Source organism: Centruroides sculpturatus, unplaced genomic scaffold (genome assembly GCF_000671375.1).
Source record: "Centruroides sculpturatus isolate CEXI.00-Female unplaced genomic scaffold, Cexi_2.0 scaffold951, whole genome shotgun sequence".
Lineage (NCBI taxonomy): Eukaryota > Metazoa > Arthropoda > Arachnida > Scorpiones > Buthidae > Centruroides > Centruroides sculpturatus.
In genome coordinates this window covers 111977-132318 of record NW_019385256.1, presented here as the reverse complement: position 1 = coordinate 132318, position 20342 = coordinate 111977, and the positions used below count along the sequence as shown (strand labels likewise).

The 20342-nt window shown below is 31.8% G+C and overlaps 1 protein-coding gene across 2 annotated transcripts in view; it reads left to right on the top strand.

Annotated features, from left to right (window-relative positions):
• The window catches only part of LOC111636790 (MAGUK p55 subfamily member 7-like), a 112654-nt gene that overhangs the window by 84095 nt on the left and 8217 nt on the right, over positions 1-20342 (top strand). For both annotated transcript variants that reach the window (XM_023382122.1, XM_023382123.1), the window contains exons 11-13: positions 7643-7773; positions 14365-14451; positions 16351-16431. In XM_023382122.1, coding sequence (XP_023237890.1) covers positions 7643-7773; positions 14365-14451; positions 16351-16431 — 299 coding nt within the window. The remainder of the gene's footprint in view (positions 1-7642; positions 7774-14364; positions 14452-16350; positions 16432-20342) is intronic.

Genomic DNA, 20342 nt, shown 5'->3' with positions numbered 1-20342 from the left:
CGCTGGACGGCGGAAAATATATATATATAATTATAATAAAGTTAAAATAAATTAAGTTAATATATAATTATATATACAGTACCTAATTTATATATAATACTGTATAGACGATAGTAAACTCAACTTACTCGCCTAAACTCTCTGTAGCGTGTAAGTAGTTTGGCTGCTCATCTACTATTAGTCCAGATTCGACCAATCCTGTCGCAACACGAGTCGGCGATGACGTTTTACGAGTCCCTTTTAGTATCTTTATATGAATACTGTCTCAATTTTTTCGCCACATTATAGGAATCTCCGTTATAGGAACCTGCATTATAGGGGGTCTACTGTATTTAATTCCAGGATGAGTTCAGTAAGGGAGTGTGTGGAATGGGTATTTGGGAAAATTATTTAGATATTTGCTTTTCTAGATTTAAAAAAAAATTTTGAATTGTATCTTCAGCCTGTTGGTAAACTGTATAGTGATGGTGCACTACTTACAAACTGTCACACATGTTTATAAAGTAGTGCAACAACAGATTATTTTAATTGTTTACACCCCAAATTGGACAAATACTTAGAATGTAATCAATAAATAAATAATTTTTTCAATTTTATAAAAATTTTTCTTCAATTTTTATTCAAAGTTTTCAAAAGTATTTCTAATAATGCTTCTTTTTCTTTTCTTTCTAAGTCAGATTTTTCTAAAAACTCTTCTTTCCTCTCTATCTTGGTTCAGTCTTGCTTCTGAAAAGAAAACTATGATAAGCTATTTTATGAACACAGCTATAAAAATGTTATCGACACTTTACGTCACTTGCTAAAAAATTGAATAATTAAATAATTTCTGGATTAAAATCGTCTGTTTCTTCACAATGTTATTCTTAAATGCTTAAATAATTGTTATTTTAATAAAATAGGTCATAATTTTAACCCCAAACAGAAAAAAATGAAGTTTAACCAATTTTCTACTCGCCATTCTAGATGAAGCAAATGCCGTTATTGATCGCCTAGAATTGCCAGATGGCGGTGTTCGGACCGTTCGCTGTACACATTTTGCACTCTCTATTTTATACTTCTAAAAAATAGGGTTGGTTCTGCAGTCTGTTACCGAAGTATAATAACACCATAAGTTTTGTTTTTTAAAAAATTTATTTTGAAACTATTACTGGAAATATTAATTATTTTTATCATTATTTTAATTATTTTATCAGGTTTTTTACATTTCATAATGTAGGATAAATTTTTTTCACAAATATCCATTTTTTTATATATTCAACATATATCATGTTTAACATCCAGGAATGAGAGAGAAGTTTTGAAGCTTATAAATATAAAAGATGTCAACAAGGCAATCTGCTGTTGAAATACCAATAGATGTATCTCATGCAACTCTTTGTCATAGTTTTTTAAAGTTCTCCAATGTAAAATATTTAAAAATAAAAATATTTTCAGTGTTATAAGGTGTTAAGTGTTTTAAAAATAAAGTTGAAACTACCTTTAACTGTCAAACACATATCAATTAATTTAAATTGGGCTAAAGACAAGATGGGATAGACTGAAGAATGGCAAGAAATAATGTTTAGTGAGGAGAAGTTTAATTTATATGGCCCTGATGGGTTTTCATTAGTGATGTAACCGAATATTCATTACATCACTAACTGAATAGTGATTAAATATTCGGCCGAATAACTAAAAACAGAAGTAAGAAATAACAAAAACACAGTAAATTAATCATTTTGGTATTTAGATTTAATGTTATCAGGTTAGTGTTGTTTGTTTATATTTATTTATAACTTATAACATGCACAAAATAAAAAAGAAAATAATATTAGTCACATGTATTCACAATTTATAATTACAAAGATCAGCACACGTACACGTCTATCGTTGGAGAATCCTCGCACATCTGAGGGTCTGACCCTGCCTATCCTTTTTAAGTGCTCGTTTTTGCTCTTTCCTTTCTCTTTCCTCTATTGCTCTAGTCCACGTATGCCTATACATACATCATAATACACGCTTACGATACTTTCGATTCGTTACTTTTCCGTTGTAGATTTCCCATTTTACAATTACGTGACTCATAGCTTGGTGATAACAGTGAAAAGAGACAGATAGGACGTCGGTATAAGTCACAGTTATGATTTCGCAGATTCGAGACAGCTTGGTAGACTGAAAGGCCCCAGGCTTTCGCCAGTACATGCTAAGTGACTTTTATTACAAGCATTTAGCTTTCTGAAGTCTATGACAACAATTGTTTGGCATTGATGGCTGTGAATTTTGTGCCAATAAGCTGCCTCGACTTGTTTGATTATGCTATCAACTCAATTTCATATTTATTTTCACATTTTCGAGGTCCTTCTCTGTTCTTTTTCTGTTATTTACATGTGTAGGTCATTTCATTGCTATCCACATTTGATATCATCATTTATCATATACTGCCATGACGCTCTTGTCTGTCCGCTACAACTGTGAAGAATTAATGCGATTGGCGAAGCGTAGTGATAGCGGGCCAATAGAGAGCATGGTCATTGCCATAATGCGGTTTGCGCGCCAATTTTCATACGTACGTTAATCGCGCCGAATATTCGGCCACGCTCCTGGCCAAATATTTGGTATTCGGCCTGAGGCTGAATATACTATTTGTTTCAACACTAGTTTTCATATTATTGGCATGATTTAAGAAGAGAAAGCAGAGTTAAAATAAGCCATGGGTCTATAATGATTTGGGATAGTTTTGGAGGTAAATGGAATGGATGGGAAGATAAAACTAATTTAGTATTTGTTGACAAAAATATGATTACATTTGGTGCATTAATTGGAGGACATAAATGGTATTGATAGTTTTAACAAGATAATGCTCCCATTCATGTCTCAATGTCAACAAAAAATTGGTTTAAGAAAGAAAATATTGATGTAATATTAACTGGCCTTCATGTTATCCAGATTTAAATCTCATTGAAAATTTATGGGGGATTTTAGCATCCATTGTTTATCAAAATGGGAAACAATATGAAACTTTAAATCAATTGAAAATTGCAATAATGGATACATGGGATGAAATTAAAAATGAACAATTAAAAAAGTAATAAACTCCATGCTAACAGAATTTTTTCAAATAACTGTAGCCAAAGGGGATGAAACCAAATATTAAAAGTGTTTAAAATATATTTAAAATTTATTTTTATGTACTTTTAGAAAGTGTGCCTATACTTTGGTAACAAGTAAAAAGTGATAACTTATATTATTATTAAAAGATAAAAAGCTTGAAAATGATATTTTTTTAATTGTCTTAAAACGTATAAAACTGTTTTCTAATAAAAAATTTGTGGTGGTGTTATACTTTTGTAACATACTATATATATGGGAGACAAGATGGCTGTCTACTACCTTGGCATAATACTGTAGAAGTAAACTTGTTGTTTCCCTGCATCTTCTACCGTCGACAGTCTAATACGTCCATAAATTTTTAGATATACTTTTCCAAGCACCTTTCGGATTTTCATATGCATAGGGATTTACAGCCACTACTTCTCTCAACAGAAGTATGTCGTGATAACAAGAAAAACACGATGCTAATTATAGTAAAAAAATAATTATTTAGTGTTATTAACATCCTATTAAACAGTTTAATTTGTTTATTTACTTTTGCTGAAAATCCTCCATGCAAAATGTATCTGTCATTTTTTCAACTTATTTCCCATGAGTCAATGCGCGATGTTCACTGAGTCATGTGATGTTATGAACGGACGCCTCAACGATTTTTACTTGGACTTGAAATGTCAAACGTGTACTTCTGCTTGCCGTACAAGTTTAACGTTTGAACTTGCACCTCAACCTCTCTATAATCAACTGGAATTCCAGGTTTCAGGAAGCAATCAGTAATAGGGATGTGAAACATTTTTGTTCGGGCAAAGGAGGTGATAGGTGAAGGATTGATGTTATATTAGGGGCAGTCAAATGAAAACGAGACAGACTATATAACAAGTGTGGCAAGGAAGTTGGTAATGCAGGTAGGTGTGTATATACAAGTGCCCTCTACTGGGAATTAGGAAGGAACAGCGTGAATGTTCACCACTGTGCCATTTGTCTGTTAGACGTGTTCGAAGTGAGGTCAGTGAGTCGTGTGTACGTCCACCATCACTATTGAAGTTGCTGCTCATTGACTTTCTGGAACATGGCGCCACAATTAACACACAGCGGTACATAGAAACTTTGCAAAAATTGAAGCGTGCCATCAAATCCAAACACCCAGGAATGTTGCCAGACATCATCATTCTGTTGCAGGATAATGCTTATCCACATGTTACCAAGATTGTTTTGACTATGCTGCAGAAGTTTCGCTGGGAACTTTTACAGCATAGTCCATACACATCCTCCATACAGTCTCAATTTCTCCCCATTCAATTTCCATATTTTTGGAGCCCCGAAGAAAGACATTCGTGGCCATCAATTAGCTTCGGACGAAAAGGGTCATGCCTGGATACAATTGTGGTTCTGTAGGCAACCACAAACATTTTTCTATGAAGGCATTGACCATCTTGTCTCACAGTGGGATAAATATATTAACAGTTATGGCAATTACTTTTGAAATAATAGACAGTTTACTTACTTTTTTCCTATCTGTCTCGTTTTCATTTGACTATCCCTAATATTATACTTTAATATTGATCACAATATTTAAATTTTAAAACATTTTGTGATTTTCAAAATGATGCATTAGGCAAAAAATTTGAGAAACAATTTACAATACTTCTAATCATTGAATATCAATAAGAAATTTTTTGAAATAGTTTAACTCTTTTGTAATGCCCCGTAATTAAATTCTTACCCTCAGTTTGAGGGGAGGTGTTAATGACTAGTTTATAAATAAAAATAAAATACAAAAATGGTAAATGTAATTTAAATGGCATCATTGATCATTTTAATGATAATTTTGATTTTTACAATAAAAAATGTATTTTTAATAGTTTTCTTCCATTTTGTTAATATTTTAATAAATTTGGAAAATTTGTTAAGGGACATTTAATAAATTCTTGTTTGTGTAAAGGATAACAGATTTTATTAATGAATAATAAAGAAAAATATTGCTTTTTTTTCCTTTGCCTTTGAAGCCAGTTTCATAATTGCAAGGAAAATTCTTTTTTTATATAATAAAACATCTTATTTTATATTTTTAAATAGGGTTTAGCAATTCTAAAAATTTGTTTTTTATTATTAAATATAATTTTAAAAAATCTGGTTTGTAAAACTAATCTGTTAAAGATTGAAAATAATAAATTATTAGAAAGAACAATTTAAAAACCTAAATGCATTAGTAAAATTTATTATTATAANTGGATAAGTAAAGTTGAGAAAATTATCATCTAGGCGTTAACAACCTACAGCTATCGCTACAAACAACTAGCGCTTTCAACGAAACTATTTTCGTCTTCTTCAGGTTGATAGAACAGTTACATGCTATTTATCTGGGGTCCAAGCATAGTGGAATATGGTGATAAATTAATTTTTTCATGAAAAATTGTTTTTATTTTTATAATAATAACAGATGATTTTTTTTTATCAGTAAGTAGTTTGGTTTCCTTGAAAAAATTATTAATGGGACCCTTCCTGATCCCTAATGACCAGCTGAACCTGACTTTACAACTTCTTTTTCAAATTCAACTTTCTTTTTATTACTGTAATATTTATAGAACCACTTATTTTCAGGAAGTTAAATCAAAGTTAATTTACCTGAATATTTTCACATTGTGCAGATCTGTATCTTTATAGCTATCTTCTATCTGAAATTTTTTAATTCATGTTTTTAAAGTTAATAAAATGCAGCCTATGAATTTAAAGCCTTACTAATCATAAGTTACAAAATTTATTATTATAAATTATTCACAAATTAATAAAATTGGTTTTTAATCAAATTAAAATAAGATTTAAATTCCATGTTATCAAATGCAAAATTAACTTCTAGTTATTCAGAGTTTAAAAAATCATAAAATTATTCAAGAGATGATTGATTGTAAAAACAAGGTCTCATTAGTTAATCTGTACAAGTTAATATTTTGAGATTGTCACTCAACATGTTGTGGGATCTCAATATACTGTAGTTAGATAACTGTTTTATAATGTCAGATGATTGATACCAGTCTATTTTTATAATATCTGAAAAGTCAAGTCACATATATGAGACTCTTTACTCCTTTGTCTTCAGCAAGTATATTACTGTTAGAAGAAGAAGAGACTGGAGATTAGCCTTTGAATTTCTCTTTTGAGGCAAGATTTTTATTTATATTACAGAACTATATATATCTTACATTGTGTATTCTGTTTGGCAATAGCATGTACAGTACTTGTACAAATGTGTTAGCTATAAAATTTTCCAAGATAGAATAAGTGTATTCTTGAGGTGGACAATTGATTCCACCTGCATATTCAGTGGAATTGGAAGATCAGTGGGTTCTTGGAGTGGAAACAACTTTATCCACTTTTCTCCAGTGGTTCAAACTAAGCTTTTTTTTTCCCTGTGAAAAGATTATTCAGTGGATATGAGAGGATTAGATCTAATCAGTGAGGATGGAACTTACCTCGATTGGTTACTTGAACTTAACTCTCTGGGTTGGTTCATAGGGTATAGCAAGGATCTCTCCTGTCTGGAGGATTGAACATGACTTTTTCTTGTCTCTAGTTTGATTAAAGATTCTCTTCTTGGAGAGAATGGAAATGAGAGCATCAACAAGGGCTTGCAAATAGTAGCCTGCAAGCCTTTGTTGGACAGTTGATTATTTTTTGTTTCCATTGGATCCTTGAATTGTCATTGAAAGTTTAGGGTGGGTCATCTGGGGTAGTTTGTCTCTCATATTACATTTATTGTTAAATATGACCACTACAGTGCAATTGCCAATATGTTTATATTTCATGATTCAAAGTCCCATTATATACAACATAAGTTTTTTTCCTTCTAAAACACTTTTATTTGCTATTTGATTTTCAAACACTTCATATGTCGACAAAAATCACCAAATTTATGATTATTTGACCAATAAAACTTCTTGTGATGGGCCAACCTTACGATTTTAATTAAAAAAAAACTCCATCTTGATTTAATCTGCTGTATCTTCTTACAGTTTCAGAGTGATGTATTTTGTATGTTTGTATTTGTATAATTGTTCTCATTTCATAAAATCATATATGATGAAAGTTCTTACATAGATAAAAAGGAATTGAAAAATGTCACTTGTCATTTTTATACAGATAGGTTTATAATTATATGTTGTTTTTTTAGCTGGTCTATCGACCAACCAATTAGGAATGTTTTAATTTATTATTATTTTTAAAAGATAAGCAGACTATAATTAGTTTGCTGTTGAGTGTTATAATATCATTATTATTTTGTTGTCATTAAATGATATTCATAAGAAACCTACAGTAGAAGATCAATCACCTAAAACTTTTTCCTGAAAAATACTCATTTGTATAACAAAAATCTTATTCCTTAGTTAAAATAGAAACTTTATATAAGAAATATTAATCTATAATAATAAAAACCTTCATGAAGAAATAATTTTATTATGAACTAATCACTAAAGATTAGTTCATAATAAAATTTAGTAATGATAGATGCTCATAATTATGTAAATGAAATTAGATAATGTAATAATTTTAATTTCAGAAGATTAGCTGCAATGCGTGACATGTCTGAACAGAATGATGAAATTATTCCTGGTTGTCAGTTACCAGTTAGAAAAGAATTCAGGCCAAGAAAAATTAAAAAGATTATGTATGATGCTAAAGAAAATGACGGTGAGTATATATAGTATAATTTTGCATATTTGCTAATATGCTATATATAGTATGTATAGCATATTTGCATAGTAAGTCATATGATAAGTAAAGTTGAGAAAATTATCATCTAGGCGTTAACAACCTACAGCTATCGCTACAAACAACTAGCGCTTTCAACGAAACTATTTTCGTCTTCTTCAGGTTGATAGAACAGTTAATAACCTTCAAATTCAAATTACAGCAACAGCAAACCAACATTGGAATAAACTCAAAATAGAACAAAACAGAGAATTTGAAAGATGCGCGCTCGATGCCGACGCGCATGAGCAATAGATTATTTTGCGAGAATGCGGAGCTAGCGATGTTGTTTTAACCTGTTGTATAAGTTGACCCACAAGGAAGGCACATCCAGCGTGGGGGTGTTGCATAGATTTAGCACGCTGGTAAATAGCGCCTCCGCTGGTAAATAAATATATACAAGAGGTTCCTGCTATCACACTGTTTGAGTATCCCCACTTGGTCCCACATCGGAGTGCATTGGTGTTGCAACACCAGTCTTGCCAACTCGGTGTCGCACCTACCCATACTAATAGATTGTTTGTGTTCGGAGATGCAGCAAGACAACATTCTGGATGTCGCTCCGATATACTGGGTATGTGTACCGGCTGTTATACTTTCCAATGGGATGGAATACACGCCAGACCGCTCTAGCACAGAAAAAGGATCCCTGTCATTGCATAACACTCTTCTAAGGTTTGGTCGCGGCAACACTGGCAGGAAAAGCGCATGCTGCCTAAAAATACGGCAAATGCAGCCAGTAATACGGCCACAGAATGGTAATGACGGCTGGATTATTGTACATTCTTCCGAGGCCTGCAAAGTCGTGTCAGGAAATAGAGATTGTTTAACCTTTCTAAGGATGTACCTGTACTTAGATCTAGCATAACCCGCCGCACTTACCGCTGCACTTATAGCTTCAAGCTCGATGTTGACAAGAGCTTGATTGGAAGAAAACAAAAATGCCCTTCTAATTAGAGGGGCGATAGCTGCGTTGACGTAGTGCTGCGGTTGGTACGCGGTGGCAGGTTAAAGGAGTTATGCTGTTGAACTTATGGAACACGGAGAACTCTATCCCACCCTGGGCTTTGGTGATCTTTAAATCTAAAAACGCAATCTCACCTCCCTTTTCCTTTCCTCAGGTAAACTTGATGGTATAATAAACCTCCATAAGATAACTTTTGAGGATATGGAATTCCTCTTTCGTGTATTGCCAGGCTACTATGATATCGTCCACGTATCTAAGATATAATAGCGGGTATGCTATGGTGAGAGGGGAGCTAAACACTCTTTGCTCAACACGCCTCATGAGTAATTCTGCCAATATAGCGGAGAGCCCATAGGTACCCCTTGTTTCTGTAGATATACTTTCCCGTTGAACTGAAAGTAATTATTTTCCGTGATAAAAAGCAATTGTGTGAACAGCCATATTGTAAAGCGGTACCTGCAGGAGAGAGGTCTACGGCTCCTGATTTCAGACAAGGAGAAGAAGTTTGTTTTGTGCAAAGAAGAGGATTTTCTGACCAGAGCCTCAGATTTCCTCAGGCTTTCCCATGCTGAAGTTTTACAGTCTGATCCAACCCCTTCGGTACTAAGGAAAATAGCATCTCTTCCAAGTATTTCCGCTCTTCCTGCATGCGTGGATCCACCTCCCAATGTAGCTTGTCCTAGGATCTTTTTTGAAGTAAAAACCCATAAGGAGAACTGGCCTCTAAGGCTGCTGGTTAATAAAAGGTCCCACCCAACCTACCACCTGGAGAAGGCTATAGCTAAGTTACTGGGTGGGCTCCTTCCTCCATCGCCCCTAGTTACGTCATCGTCCATTGCAGCAAAGGCCGCTATTTCTTCTGTATTGGATAATCTATCCCATAGCAATTACAACTTCTACAAGATGAATGTGGTTGCACTCTACCCCTCGGTACCACAGTTTGAGGCGGTTATGCTCGCCAATGCTATGCTTGTTAAGGAGGGCTTTACAGTGCAGCAAATCCTAGAAATACAAGAGGCCTTGCTTTTTATCACGGAAAATAATTACTTTCAGTTCAACGGGAAAGTATATCTACAGAAACAAGGGGTACCTATGGGCTCTCCGCTCTCTGCTATATTGGCAGAATTACTCATGAGGCGTGTTGAGCAAAGAGTGTTTAGCTCCCCTCTCACCATAGCATACCCGCTATTATATCTTAGATACGTGGACGATATCATAGTAGCCTGGCAACATGTGAAAGAGGAATTCCATATCCTCAAAAGTTATCTTATGGAGGTTTATTATACCATCAAGTTTACCTGAGAAAAGGAAAAGGGAGGTGAGATTGCATTTTTAGATTTAAAGATCACCAAAGCCCAGGGTGGGATAGAGTTCTCCGTGTTCCATAAGTTCAACAGCATACCTCCTTTAACCTGCCACCGCGTACCAACCGCAGCACTACGTCAACGCAGCTATCGCCCCTCTAATTAGAAGGGCATTTTTGTTTTCTTCCAATCAAGCTCTTGTCAACATCGAGCTTGAAGCTATAAGTGCAGCGGTAAGTGCGGCGGGTTATGCTAGATCTAAGTACAGGTACATCCTTAGAAAGGTTAAACAATCTCTATTTCCTGACACGACTTTGCAGGCCTCGGAAGAATGTACAATAATCCAGCCGTCATTACCATTCTGTGGCCGTATTACTGGCTGCATTTGCCGTATTTTTAGGCAGCATGCGCTTTTCCTGCCAGTGTTGCCGCGACCAAACCTTAGAAGAGTGTTATGCAATGACAGGGATCCTTTTTCTGTGCTAGAGCGGTCTGGCGTGTATTCCATCCCATTGGAAAGTATAACAGCCGGTACACATACCCAGTATATCGGAGCGACATCCAGAATGTTGTCTTGCTGCATCTCCGAACACAAACAATCTATTAGTATGGGTAGGTGCGACACCGAGTTGGCAAGACTGGTGTTGCAACACCAATGCACTCCGATGTGGGACCAAGTGGGGATACTCAAACAGTGTGATAGCAGGAACCTCTTGTATATATTTATTTACCAGCGGAGGCGCTATTTACCAGCGTGCTAAATCTATGCAACACCCCCACGCTGGATGTGCCTTCCTTGTGGGTCAACTTATACAACAGGTTAAAACAACATCGCTAGCTCCGCATTCTCGCAAAATAATCTATTGCTCATGCGCGTCGGCATCGAGCGCGCATCTTTCAAATTCTCTGTTTTGTTCTATTTTGAGTTTATTCCAATGTTGGTTTGCTGTTGCTGTAATTTGAATTTGAAGGTTATTAACTGTTCTATCAACCTGAAGAAGACGAAAATAGTTTCGTTGAAAGCGCTAGTTGTTTGTAGCGATAGCTGTAGGTTGTTAACGCCTAGATGATAATTTTCTCAACTTTACTTATCCAATATTCGGCGTGAAGTCCAATATTATTTTTTCACTTTTAAAGTCATATGATGTTTTATTTTGTCAATGTGCTGTACAGTACTTATGATTTCTTTCCCATAATTCCTGTCGTTTATTCCCTATGAGAAAAATCCTGAGAAATCTCACATTTCAGTGATAATTTATCATGTCAGGTTTTCTTTCTACAATTTATTATACGAAAAGCTGCATTTTGAAGACTTGCCTAAGAGAGAAATTTTGAGGTTTCATGCTGCATATTATTACCTATGTTTTACAAATCTCTACTTGTTAGTTCATGTAATATCTATGTATGCACTTTAGTTTCAAATTCGCATTTATAAGTTAAGGAATTTGTTAAAGGTTATATTTCCATTTATATCTTATCATTTGTAACTCTAAGTGTGATTATTTGAAATTCCTTTATTAGTCAATTAATCATATTTTACAACAATTTATTTTAATATAATTTATAAAATCAAACCATTGTAATGTCAGATAATATGTTTGGAAACATTTTTTACAAAACCAAGTACAACAATCAGCAACCTGTAAAGAGTGTAAAGCTGAGAAAAAGTGCAAAAGTTGGTCTAATAGTGGTCTTATCAGACACCTGCAAGCTAAGCAAAATATAAACAAGTCTTCTATTAGTGATTCTGATAATAAAAATGAAGAACGTGGATGTAGTAGTAACAACAGGAAAGCCTCTCAGCAAAATGTATCATTATTTTTAATAAAACAGAATACTTTACAAGAAATAGTTACAAAGTTGTCTATGCTAGATGGTATAGTATTAATTCTATTGCAAAAAGTGAATATGTCGGACAATCTTTGGCAGAGAAAGAGTATACTTTGCCAACAAATCCAACTCATGTCATGGATCTGGTTCACTCACAATACAAACAGATAAAAGAAAGTTTGATTTCTAAAATTGCAGAGAAAATAATTTCAGGAACAAGGTTTAGTATATCATTAGACAAGTACACCTCTCTAAACAATCGCCAATATATGAATATTAATGTACACATAGGGGAGGGAAAATTTAGGAATTTAGGAATGGTAAGGATTTCTGGTTCTCTATCGGATGAAGTTGCTGTTAATGTGGTCAAAGAAAAGTTAGCTGAATATCATATTTCTTTGGAAAAACACATGGTGGCTTGTGTAACTGATGGTGCAACTGTGATGAAAAAAATGGGAACATTAATTGAATGTGAGCACCAATTGTGTTATGCACATGGAATCCACTTAGCAGTGTGTGATGCTTTGTATCAGAAATCATCTACGCATCTTACAATCCCCTTTATTGATGAAAACCAGCCAGAAATAGATCACCAAAGAGATGAGTATAACATTGATAAAAGTGAAGAAGATTTCACTTCAAGGTATTGAGGTTGAAAAATTTATTTCAGAATATGAACACTTCAATGAAAATCTGTTTGAAATAGATATAGTATCTGAATTGTATGAAATCAACATCTCTCAAATCATCAATAAAGTCAGAAAGATAGCTAAAACCTTTCGTAAGTCACCTGTGAAGAATAATGTGTTACAAGAATACATTAAACAGGATCATGGAAAACCCTTACATTTAATGTTAGATTCAAAAACCAGATGGAACAGTTGTTAACTATGCTAGAACAGTATATCAAGATAAGACCATTCATGTTGAAAGCTCTCATTGATCTCAAAGAAGATAAAAATAGTACTCTTAGCCTTGAAAAACAAGGAGTTGATGTAATTTATGGCATTGTGGCATCACTAGAACCCTTAAAACTAGCTGTTGTAAAGCTAGGTAGAAGAAAATCTACTCTATTTTCATTAGAGATATTACCTCTTTTGTTTTGAATGAACTGAAACAATTGAACACTGCTTTTTCTAAAAAAGTACATGAATATTTTGTTATCCGCATAAAAGAGAGAAGAAACGAAAAATTGATGGGACTGTTACTTTTATCTTACTGGTGAAAACAAATATAAGAAGTTCGAGAGTGACAGTGCATTCCAGCAATCTGAGACAATTATAATTTCATCAGAAAAACAAATGTTTGATCACCTTTTTGGAGAACCTGCTAACCTGCTATTTCTGATTCTAGTGAATGTAATGAATATGTACAAGAATCACAGACTTTCACACTACCGAATGAAATGACTTTAGCTGACAAGCTAAATGCATATCTTGAAGCATCCGAGAGATCAAGAATACGATGAGCAGAGAGCAGTAAACAAAGAATTAAGTGCTGGAGAGCAGTTAGAAACTGAGTTAGCAATTTTCAAAAAAAAAAAAAAAAAACAGGCATAAAATCTCAGAAAATTTCTCTTCTTTTGAGAGCTTTGAAAAACATTCCACCCACCTCAATAGAGTCTGAAAGGGCAGTTTCAGCTGCAGGTCTTTTTGTGACCAAATTGAGAACTAGATTAAGTGATCAAAGTATTGATCATTTTTGTTTTTTGAAGTCATTATGAAAGTTTGTTTTTTTTTTTCTTTCTTTCTTTCTTTTTTGATAGTGAATTTTTTTTTATAAAGTTTTTGAGTAGTACAGTATTTTTTTATGTTCAACTGAAAATAATTTTTTTTTTTTTGAGAAGTTGTATTTTTTGTTCAATTCAAAATATTCAATAATTGTCTTTTTTCTCATTAAATTTATGGAATAAGTATATTTTTTATTTCATCTTTAGAAATAAAATAGTATTTTTTCGTAATCATTATTATGTTCATTAAAACTCCCAAAGGAATGCTTTATTTTACTTTCATCTTATAATGTAGAAGAACATAAATTAATTGAGCCTAATGCGTCCATATGGGTGAGATTGGCACTAAACTTTTAGTTACTTACTAGAAAATAAATTAAATTATTCAAATTTATGATATTCCTGTATGATATTTTTTATTCCTATGAAATTCTATTTTATTATCTCATCTCAGGATCCCGGGAAAAGAAATTATTTTTCCCGTAATCCTGCTGGAGGCAAATTTTCCAGGAAATGAGTAACCCTGGTTGTACTGCAAAGGATATGAGGGTCAGGGAATTTGTACAAAGTTGGTCAGGGAGTGTTGTGGAATTTAAAACAAAAATTTGAGTAGGAACCTTGTATTTAACAATAAGACTATTATTATTAAAATTTTAATAAATAATAAAAAATAAATGATTATTTGATTGTTAACATTTCAGATTTTGATCGTGAAGAAATAGCAACATATGAAGAAGTAGCAAAATTGTATCCAAGGTTAGGTTTACATAGACCTATTGTATTAATTGGTAAGTTTTAACTGTTGTTATAAATATAAGTACAATAGTTTGGATATGTTGAATAATTTTACATTACAAAAGATTTTTTTATTATATTCATATTTCCTATCATAACTATATCCAAATTTATTTTGGACTCGTGGATAATGGAATGTAAATCAAGTACAAATAATTACAAGTCAAATTTTAAAAGTTTATTTTCTGATAGTTGTTGATTTCATATAATTAAATACATATTTATGATTGAGTTTGATTCATATTCCTTACTTACAATAATGCAAATCTTAATTTAAAGTAAAGACAAATGATTACTGGATTAAATTGGGCTACATTACAACTATTAATAATTATTAAATCTTGAGTAATTTGGCACTAGATGTAGGCATTAGGTACCATTGCTTATTAAATTAGTATTTATTAAATAATTTAGAAAATTCTGGAAGAAAAGAATCTGCCAGGAGTGGAACATGAAAAAAACTGCCACTTTGCAGATGCATTGCTAGCTATGCTACCAGGACCTCTGTCTGATCTTTCACTTCCAGACATAATTAATTTATATGTCCATACTAGTTACTCATGGCACTGACTAGGGATTACATATAGGTTCTGAGATATTTTTGTATGATTAAATTATCCTATAGGTTTGTTATAGTGTTTAAATCTGGACTGTGAGCAGGCCATTCCAGTAATTTGATTTGATTATCATTAAACCACATTATTGTTTCATGCAAGATATAACACATTTCATTGTCTTGCTGAAATCATAAATTTGATTCAGCAATTTGTTCTCCAAATGACAATGAATGAGTTTTAAGTATATCCACAATACAGCAACTATATTTAAATGATTTAATGAAGATGAAATTTATTTTCTATTGAAGCCAAACATTTCTCATATTATTAATGAATCACCACCATTATACTTTGAAAAACCTTAAAGCTCTCTGCTTAAATCATGCCAGGAATAGTGACAACCATTAAGGCCATCTGAATAAAAAATTTTTCTCAACGCGGAAAAAATAAAAGAACAAGTTACAACTCAGTGTTTCAAATTTGGTGCTTTTCAGCAAATTTCAGTTTTACTATGATAAGATATGGGTTTAGCTTTGGTTTTGGCATTCTTAAAGTATTTTGCTGCTATTGCCAAATTGACTATTTGTTGGGACACTTTATATTGCATATTTTATGCAATTTGACTTTGCAGTTATGTCCAGAAGAGACATGCAATGCATAATTTGTCATTTTTCATGTAATGTCAACTTTGATTTTCCAATGGGACTTCAATATTTCGTAATATATTTTGAAATGGTGCTTTTGTCTCAACCAATTTTCCTTGCTCTTTTTGTTAGTTATGCTTTTGAGAAGGAAGAAGCTACCATACCTTTGAAAAAGGAATTATCAAAACTTACTCTAACATGTCTTTCTTCCTCCCATCTTGTAATTTAAAGAAATATTAGACAAATTTATTGATGATAATTAGTAGAATTATTGTATATAGAATTTATATCTTATTTTTTTTATTAAATACTATATTTTATCTTACTATTTTTTATTATAAACTAACCAGTTTTTTTTATTAAAATAATTGTGTTGATAATTTTCCTTTTAAAAATTTTTAATAATTAAATCTGTGCGCATAATTTTTCTTAATTCATAAAACAAAGTACACATTAATGCTTCTTTTCATCAAAATGTGTATTAATTTCAGTTTTTAAGAATCTAATACTATAAAACACAGAACAATGAAAGGTTGATAAATTTTTACAGCACTGTATAAAAATCATTTCTAAATATTTAATTAGATTATGTATTTTTCTTTGATATAAAACTGATTAAAATTGAGATTTCTATAAATGTAAAAATTTATATATAAGTAAATGATTACATTTATTTAATTTAAACATTTAGGCCCACCTGGTGTTGGAAGAAATGAATTAAAAAGACGTTTAGTTGCCACTGATCCTGATCATTATAAGCCCACAATTCCATGTGAGTAATTAAGTCAATTTAAATCAAAAACTTAGTTCTAACTAATCTAACTTAGTTCTAACATAATAAATGATAATGATTCTATAAAATAAATGAAAATTTCTTTTATAGAATCAAAAATTTATAAGGCTATACTATTTCCAAAGTCACTTTGTAATTTAAAAGTTGTTAATTCTAAAACAATAAATGTATCATGGAACAGTTTTTAAGAATAATCAACAATGAACTTATATTGCAGAAATAATTATAAATTAAGTTTAACTTAATACATTAGAAGTTAATGTTTTTTGTTCTGGTGAAACTAGTCATAATGTATAAAATTTTATATAATTTTTTAACTTAAATAATAATTACTTGTTATTTTAAATATCAGGTAACCAAATAAATAATATCCTTTTTTGAAATGTGAATAAAAAATGTTTGTATTTTTTATTTAAAATGATTTTATTCACCAAAATATTTGCCTTCATATTCAATTACTTTCCCAACAGGAAGACAGTTTGAAAATGTCATTTTTATAAAGTCTTCATTTTTAGCATTAAAAAATTGGCTTACTCCTCTTTTATAGTTTTATGATATATAAATTGTTTTCTGTGCATAAGATTATCCAAAGGTAAAAAAAGATAATCACAGAGATAAGTCAGGAGAATCAGAAGGATGAGGTAAAAGTTTCTCGTCCCAATTGCATTATTTTGTGTTTTGTAATTTGTATAATGTGTGTGAGTATTATCTTTTAAAAACAAAACACTTCAACAATTTGTCATGGCTGTTTTTGCCTTAATTTTTCATGTATTCTTTTTAGTTGCTCACTGTACAAATCTTCTATAAAGATTTGACCAAAGTATTCATGATGAACAATACCTCCTCAAAATCCACCAAACACAAAGAAGCATTTTTTCGGAGTCAGTTTTTGCTTTGGGATCTTTGGCCTAGGATCACTGGTTATCAAACCAGTGATGACTATGATTTTAGTTAAAATCTGAAATCTACTTTTTATCAGTGGTCAAAGTTTAATCTCAGAAATTCTCAGATTTCAAACATGAAAGAAGTAGTGTGCAAATATTGAGATGGTGTGACTTGTTCTCAGCACTTAATGCATGAGGAACCCATTTACATAATTTCCATTTCTTTTCCAATTTAAGTAAATAAAGCCTGATTGTTTCATCACTTACTTGAAGCTCTTCAGCAAGCATCTGACTCATTAAATATGAATTTAAAAACAATCCACTAAACAAAGTGTTAATTATAATCAAAACATACTAGCTTATTGTGCTTTGCACTTATTTTTGAAAGTTATCACTAACATTTTCAGTCCACATCTAAGACCTTCTTCAGGCAGATTTTGAAAAAAGATTCTTTCTGGTGTTAGTGGTTTTCTATTTGGCTCTGATGTATTCAAATTAAGAATGTTTTAAAAAAAAAAGAAACATTCGAAATTCGAGGAGAGTATTAAGTTCACTTTATCAAAAATTCATATTAATTACTATTGGGGTCAAGGTTCTATAATTTATGGAGTTAAGGATTAATAAGCCATCAAAATCCTTAAATTATAATATTGTAAATTAATTTACAAAAATAAATTAATGACTTAAATGATTTTTAAATCAAACAAAATGAGGAGGAGACAGTATTTGCCATTTAAGCAGTATATCAGATTGGTTAAACAAAACAAAGCTAAAAGAAATTCATGATTTTTGTCAGTTGAAGATTTTTGAAAAAGTAGAAAATGTTTTTGGTGCCAAATGAGTAAAAGGGGAGCAAAATTTAGTGCAAAGTAGCCAAACCTGGCATTACTGTATGTACCCTTAATATGCAATCTAGTACATGTTTACATCACATTCATTTAAAGGGGTGGTTATCCTTAAACTTTGACCCCTATTTTCTGAGAATAGTGTGCTAAAACCAGATGTTTAAATTGCTCTAGCTGGAGATTGAACCCATCTATGCTTACTAGGAGAAGAAAATGTATTCTACTTAAAATAGAACATTCATTTACAATAATGCCACTTTGCTTTTCACACTTTTCTACATGACTAAAATCATTATTGGAAATAGTGTTATTTCTATTTCTTGGGGTTGTGAAGGTAATTTATAGTTCAGTTTAACAAATTCTGGTAAAATTTATGTTCACTCTATTGCATGAAAATTAACATTGTGACAATGGCATTTTGCCAAAGCAATGGGATAATTCACTTTATCAGTGTTTGTTTTAAAGCAAGTGGACTTTATCTAAAGTTAATGGTCATCCTGGCCTGGTTTTGTCTGCTTAGGATTCATCTCCTGAAGCAAACTTTTTAAACCATCTTTGAGCAGTTGCCTATAGCTTCAATATGTGGCAGATAATTTCAATTATTTTCAGTTATTANAGCTGAATAAATATCATTATCATCACAAGTTAACCAAGTTCTGAATTCAATTACTTGAGCCGTGTTTTCCTAAATTACGATTGCATGAACTTTTTTCTAGGAAAGGAAGAATCAAATGAAATTTTTAAAACTGAAAATGGCGATAATCTTAGTGCAAACAACTATTTTTACTTAGAATCACGCATATTGCATTTGAAAATTTAATGTACTACAAAATTAAGATTTGTTTTTTAATAAATTTACAATTAAATGCAGCAAAGTTTTTGTAAAAAAGGTAATTATCTCACCAAACGATCACCTTAATATCGGGCTATAGTATGTCTAATTAAATGATTAGTATAAAGTAATTTGACAATAGAGGTAGGCGTTAGGCACCATACTCTGGAATAAAAGAACTGGCCCATCGCGGGCCAGTTCTTTTATTCCAGAATGTTCTAAATTTATTTAATAATTTATTTATTTATTTATAATTATTAATTTACTTAAGAGATTGTGCCTAATGCCTACCTCTATTGTCAAATTACTTTATACTAATCATTTAATTAGCCATACTATAGCCCGATATTAAGGCAATCGTTTGGTGGTTTAATCTATATTTCTCGGGCTTTGAGTTGTTATTTAGGTAATTATCTCATTTTATTCTTGAGTACTTATATCTTTATTCACTGAATCAGATAAAATGTCAAATTGTACTTTTAGACTATGAGTTAGGTGACAGTATTGAATATGATCACTTGACATACCTTAAGATATAATAAGTAATTCCCTACTATTAGGTTGTTCAGAAAGTAATTTCATTTTTTTACCACTAGATGGATTAGTTGTATTTTTCCCACAATTTTCATTCTAAACCATATTATCATTATATATTTTGACAGCTAGCATTTTAAGGCTTATTTGTAAAAAATTTTGTTTGATTTTGTGCAATTGTTTATTTTTTGTGTCCCATCAAATATGGAAGATCGAAAGCAGCATTTTTTGCATATTTTGCTCTTTTATTACTGAAAAGGTAAGAATGCTGTTCAAGAGAGGAAAAAAATTGTGTGACATGTATGGAGAAGATGTATTGACAGAATGACAGTGGCAAAACTGGTTTACAAAATTTCGTTTTGGCAATTTCGATATTGAAGATGCACCACGTTCTGGATGGCCAATTGAAGCCAATGAAAACAAAATAAAGATACTGATTGAAGCAAACTGCTGAATAATACTAATAGATTAAATTTGTGAAATTGAACTGTTTATGATTACTTGAAACAAATTGGTTTCGTTTCAAAGCTTGATATATGGGTTCCGCATGTTCTTAAAAAGAGATGCTCTCTTTGGTGGGATTTTAAGGAAATTTTTTTTGGAGCTTTTACCAGACAATTTAACAATTGATTTGAAAGTGTACTGCCATTGAGTAAACAAATTGAGTAATATCATCAAACAGAAAAGGTGGCCAGAATTGATCAACAAAACAGGTGTAGTGTTTTACCATGATAATGTCAAATTTCACACAAGTTTGGTAACTCGTCAGAAACTGTTATAACTTAGATGGGACGT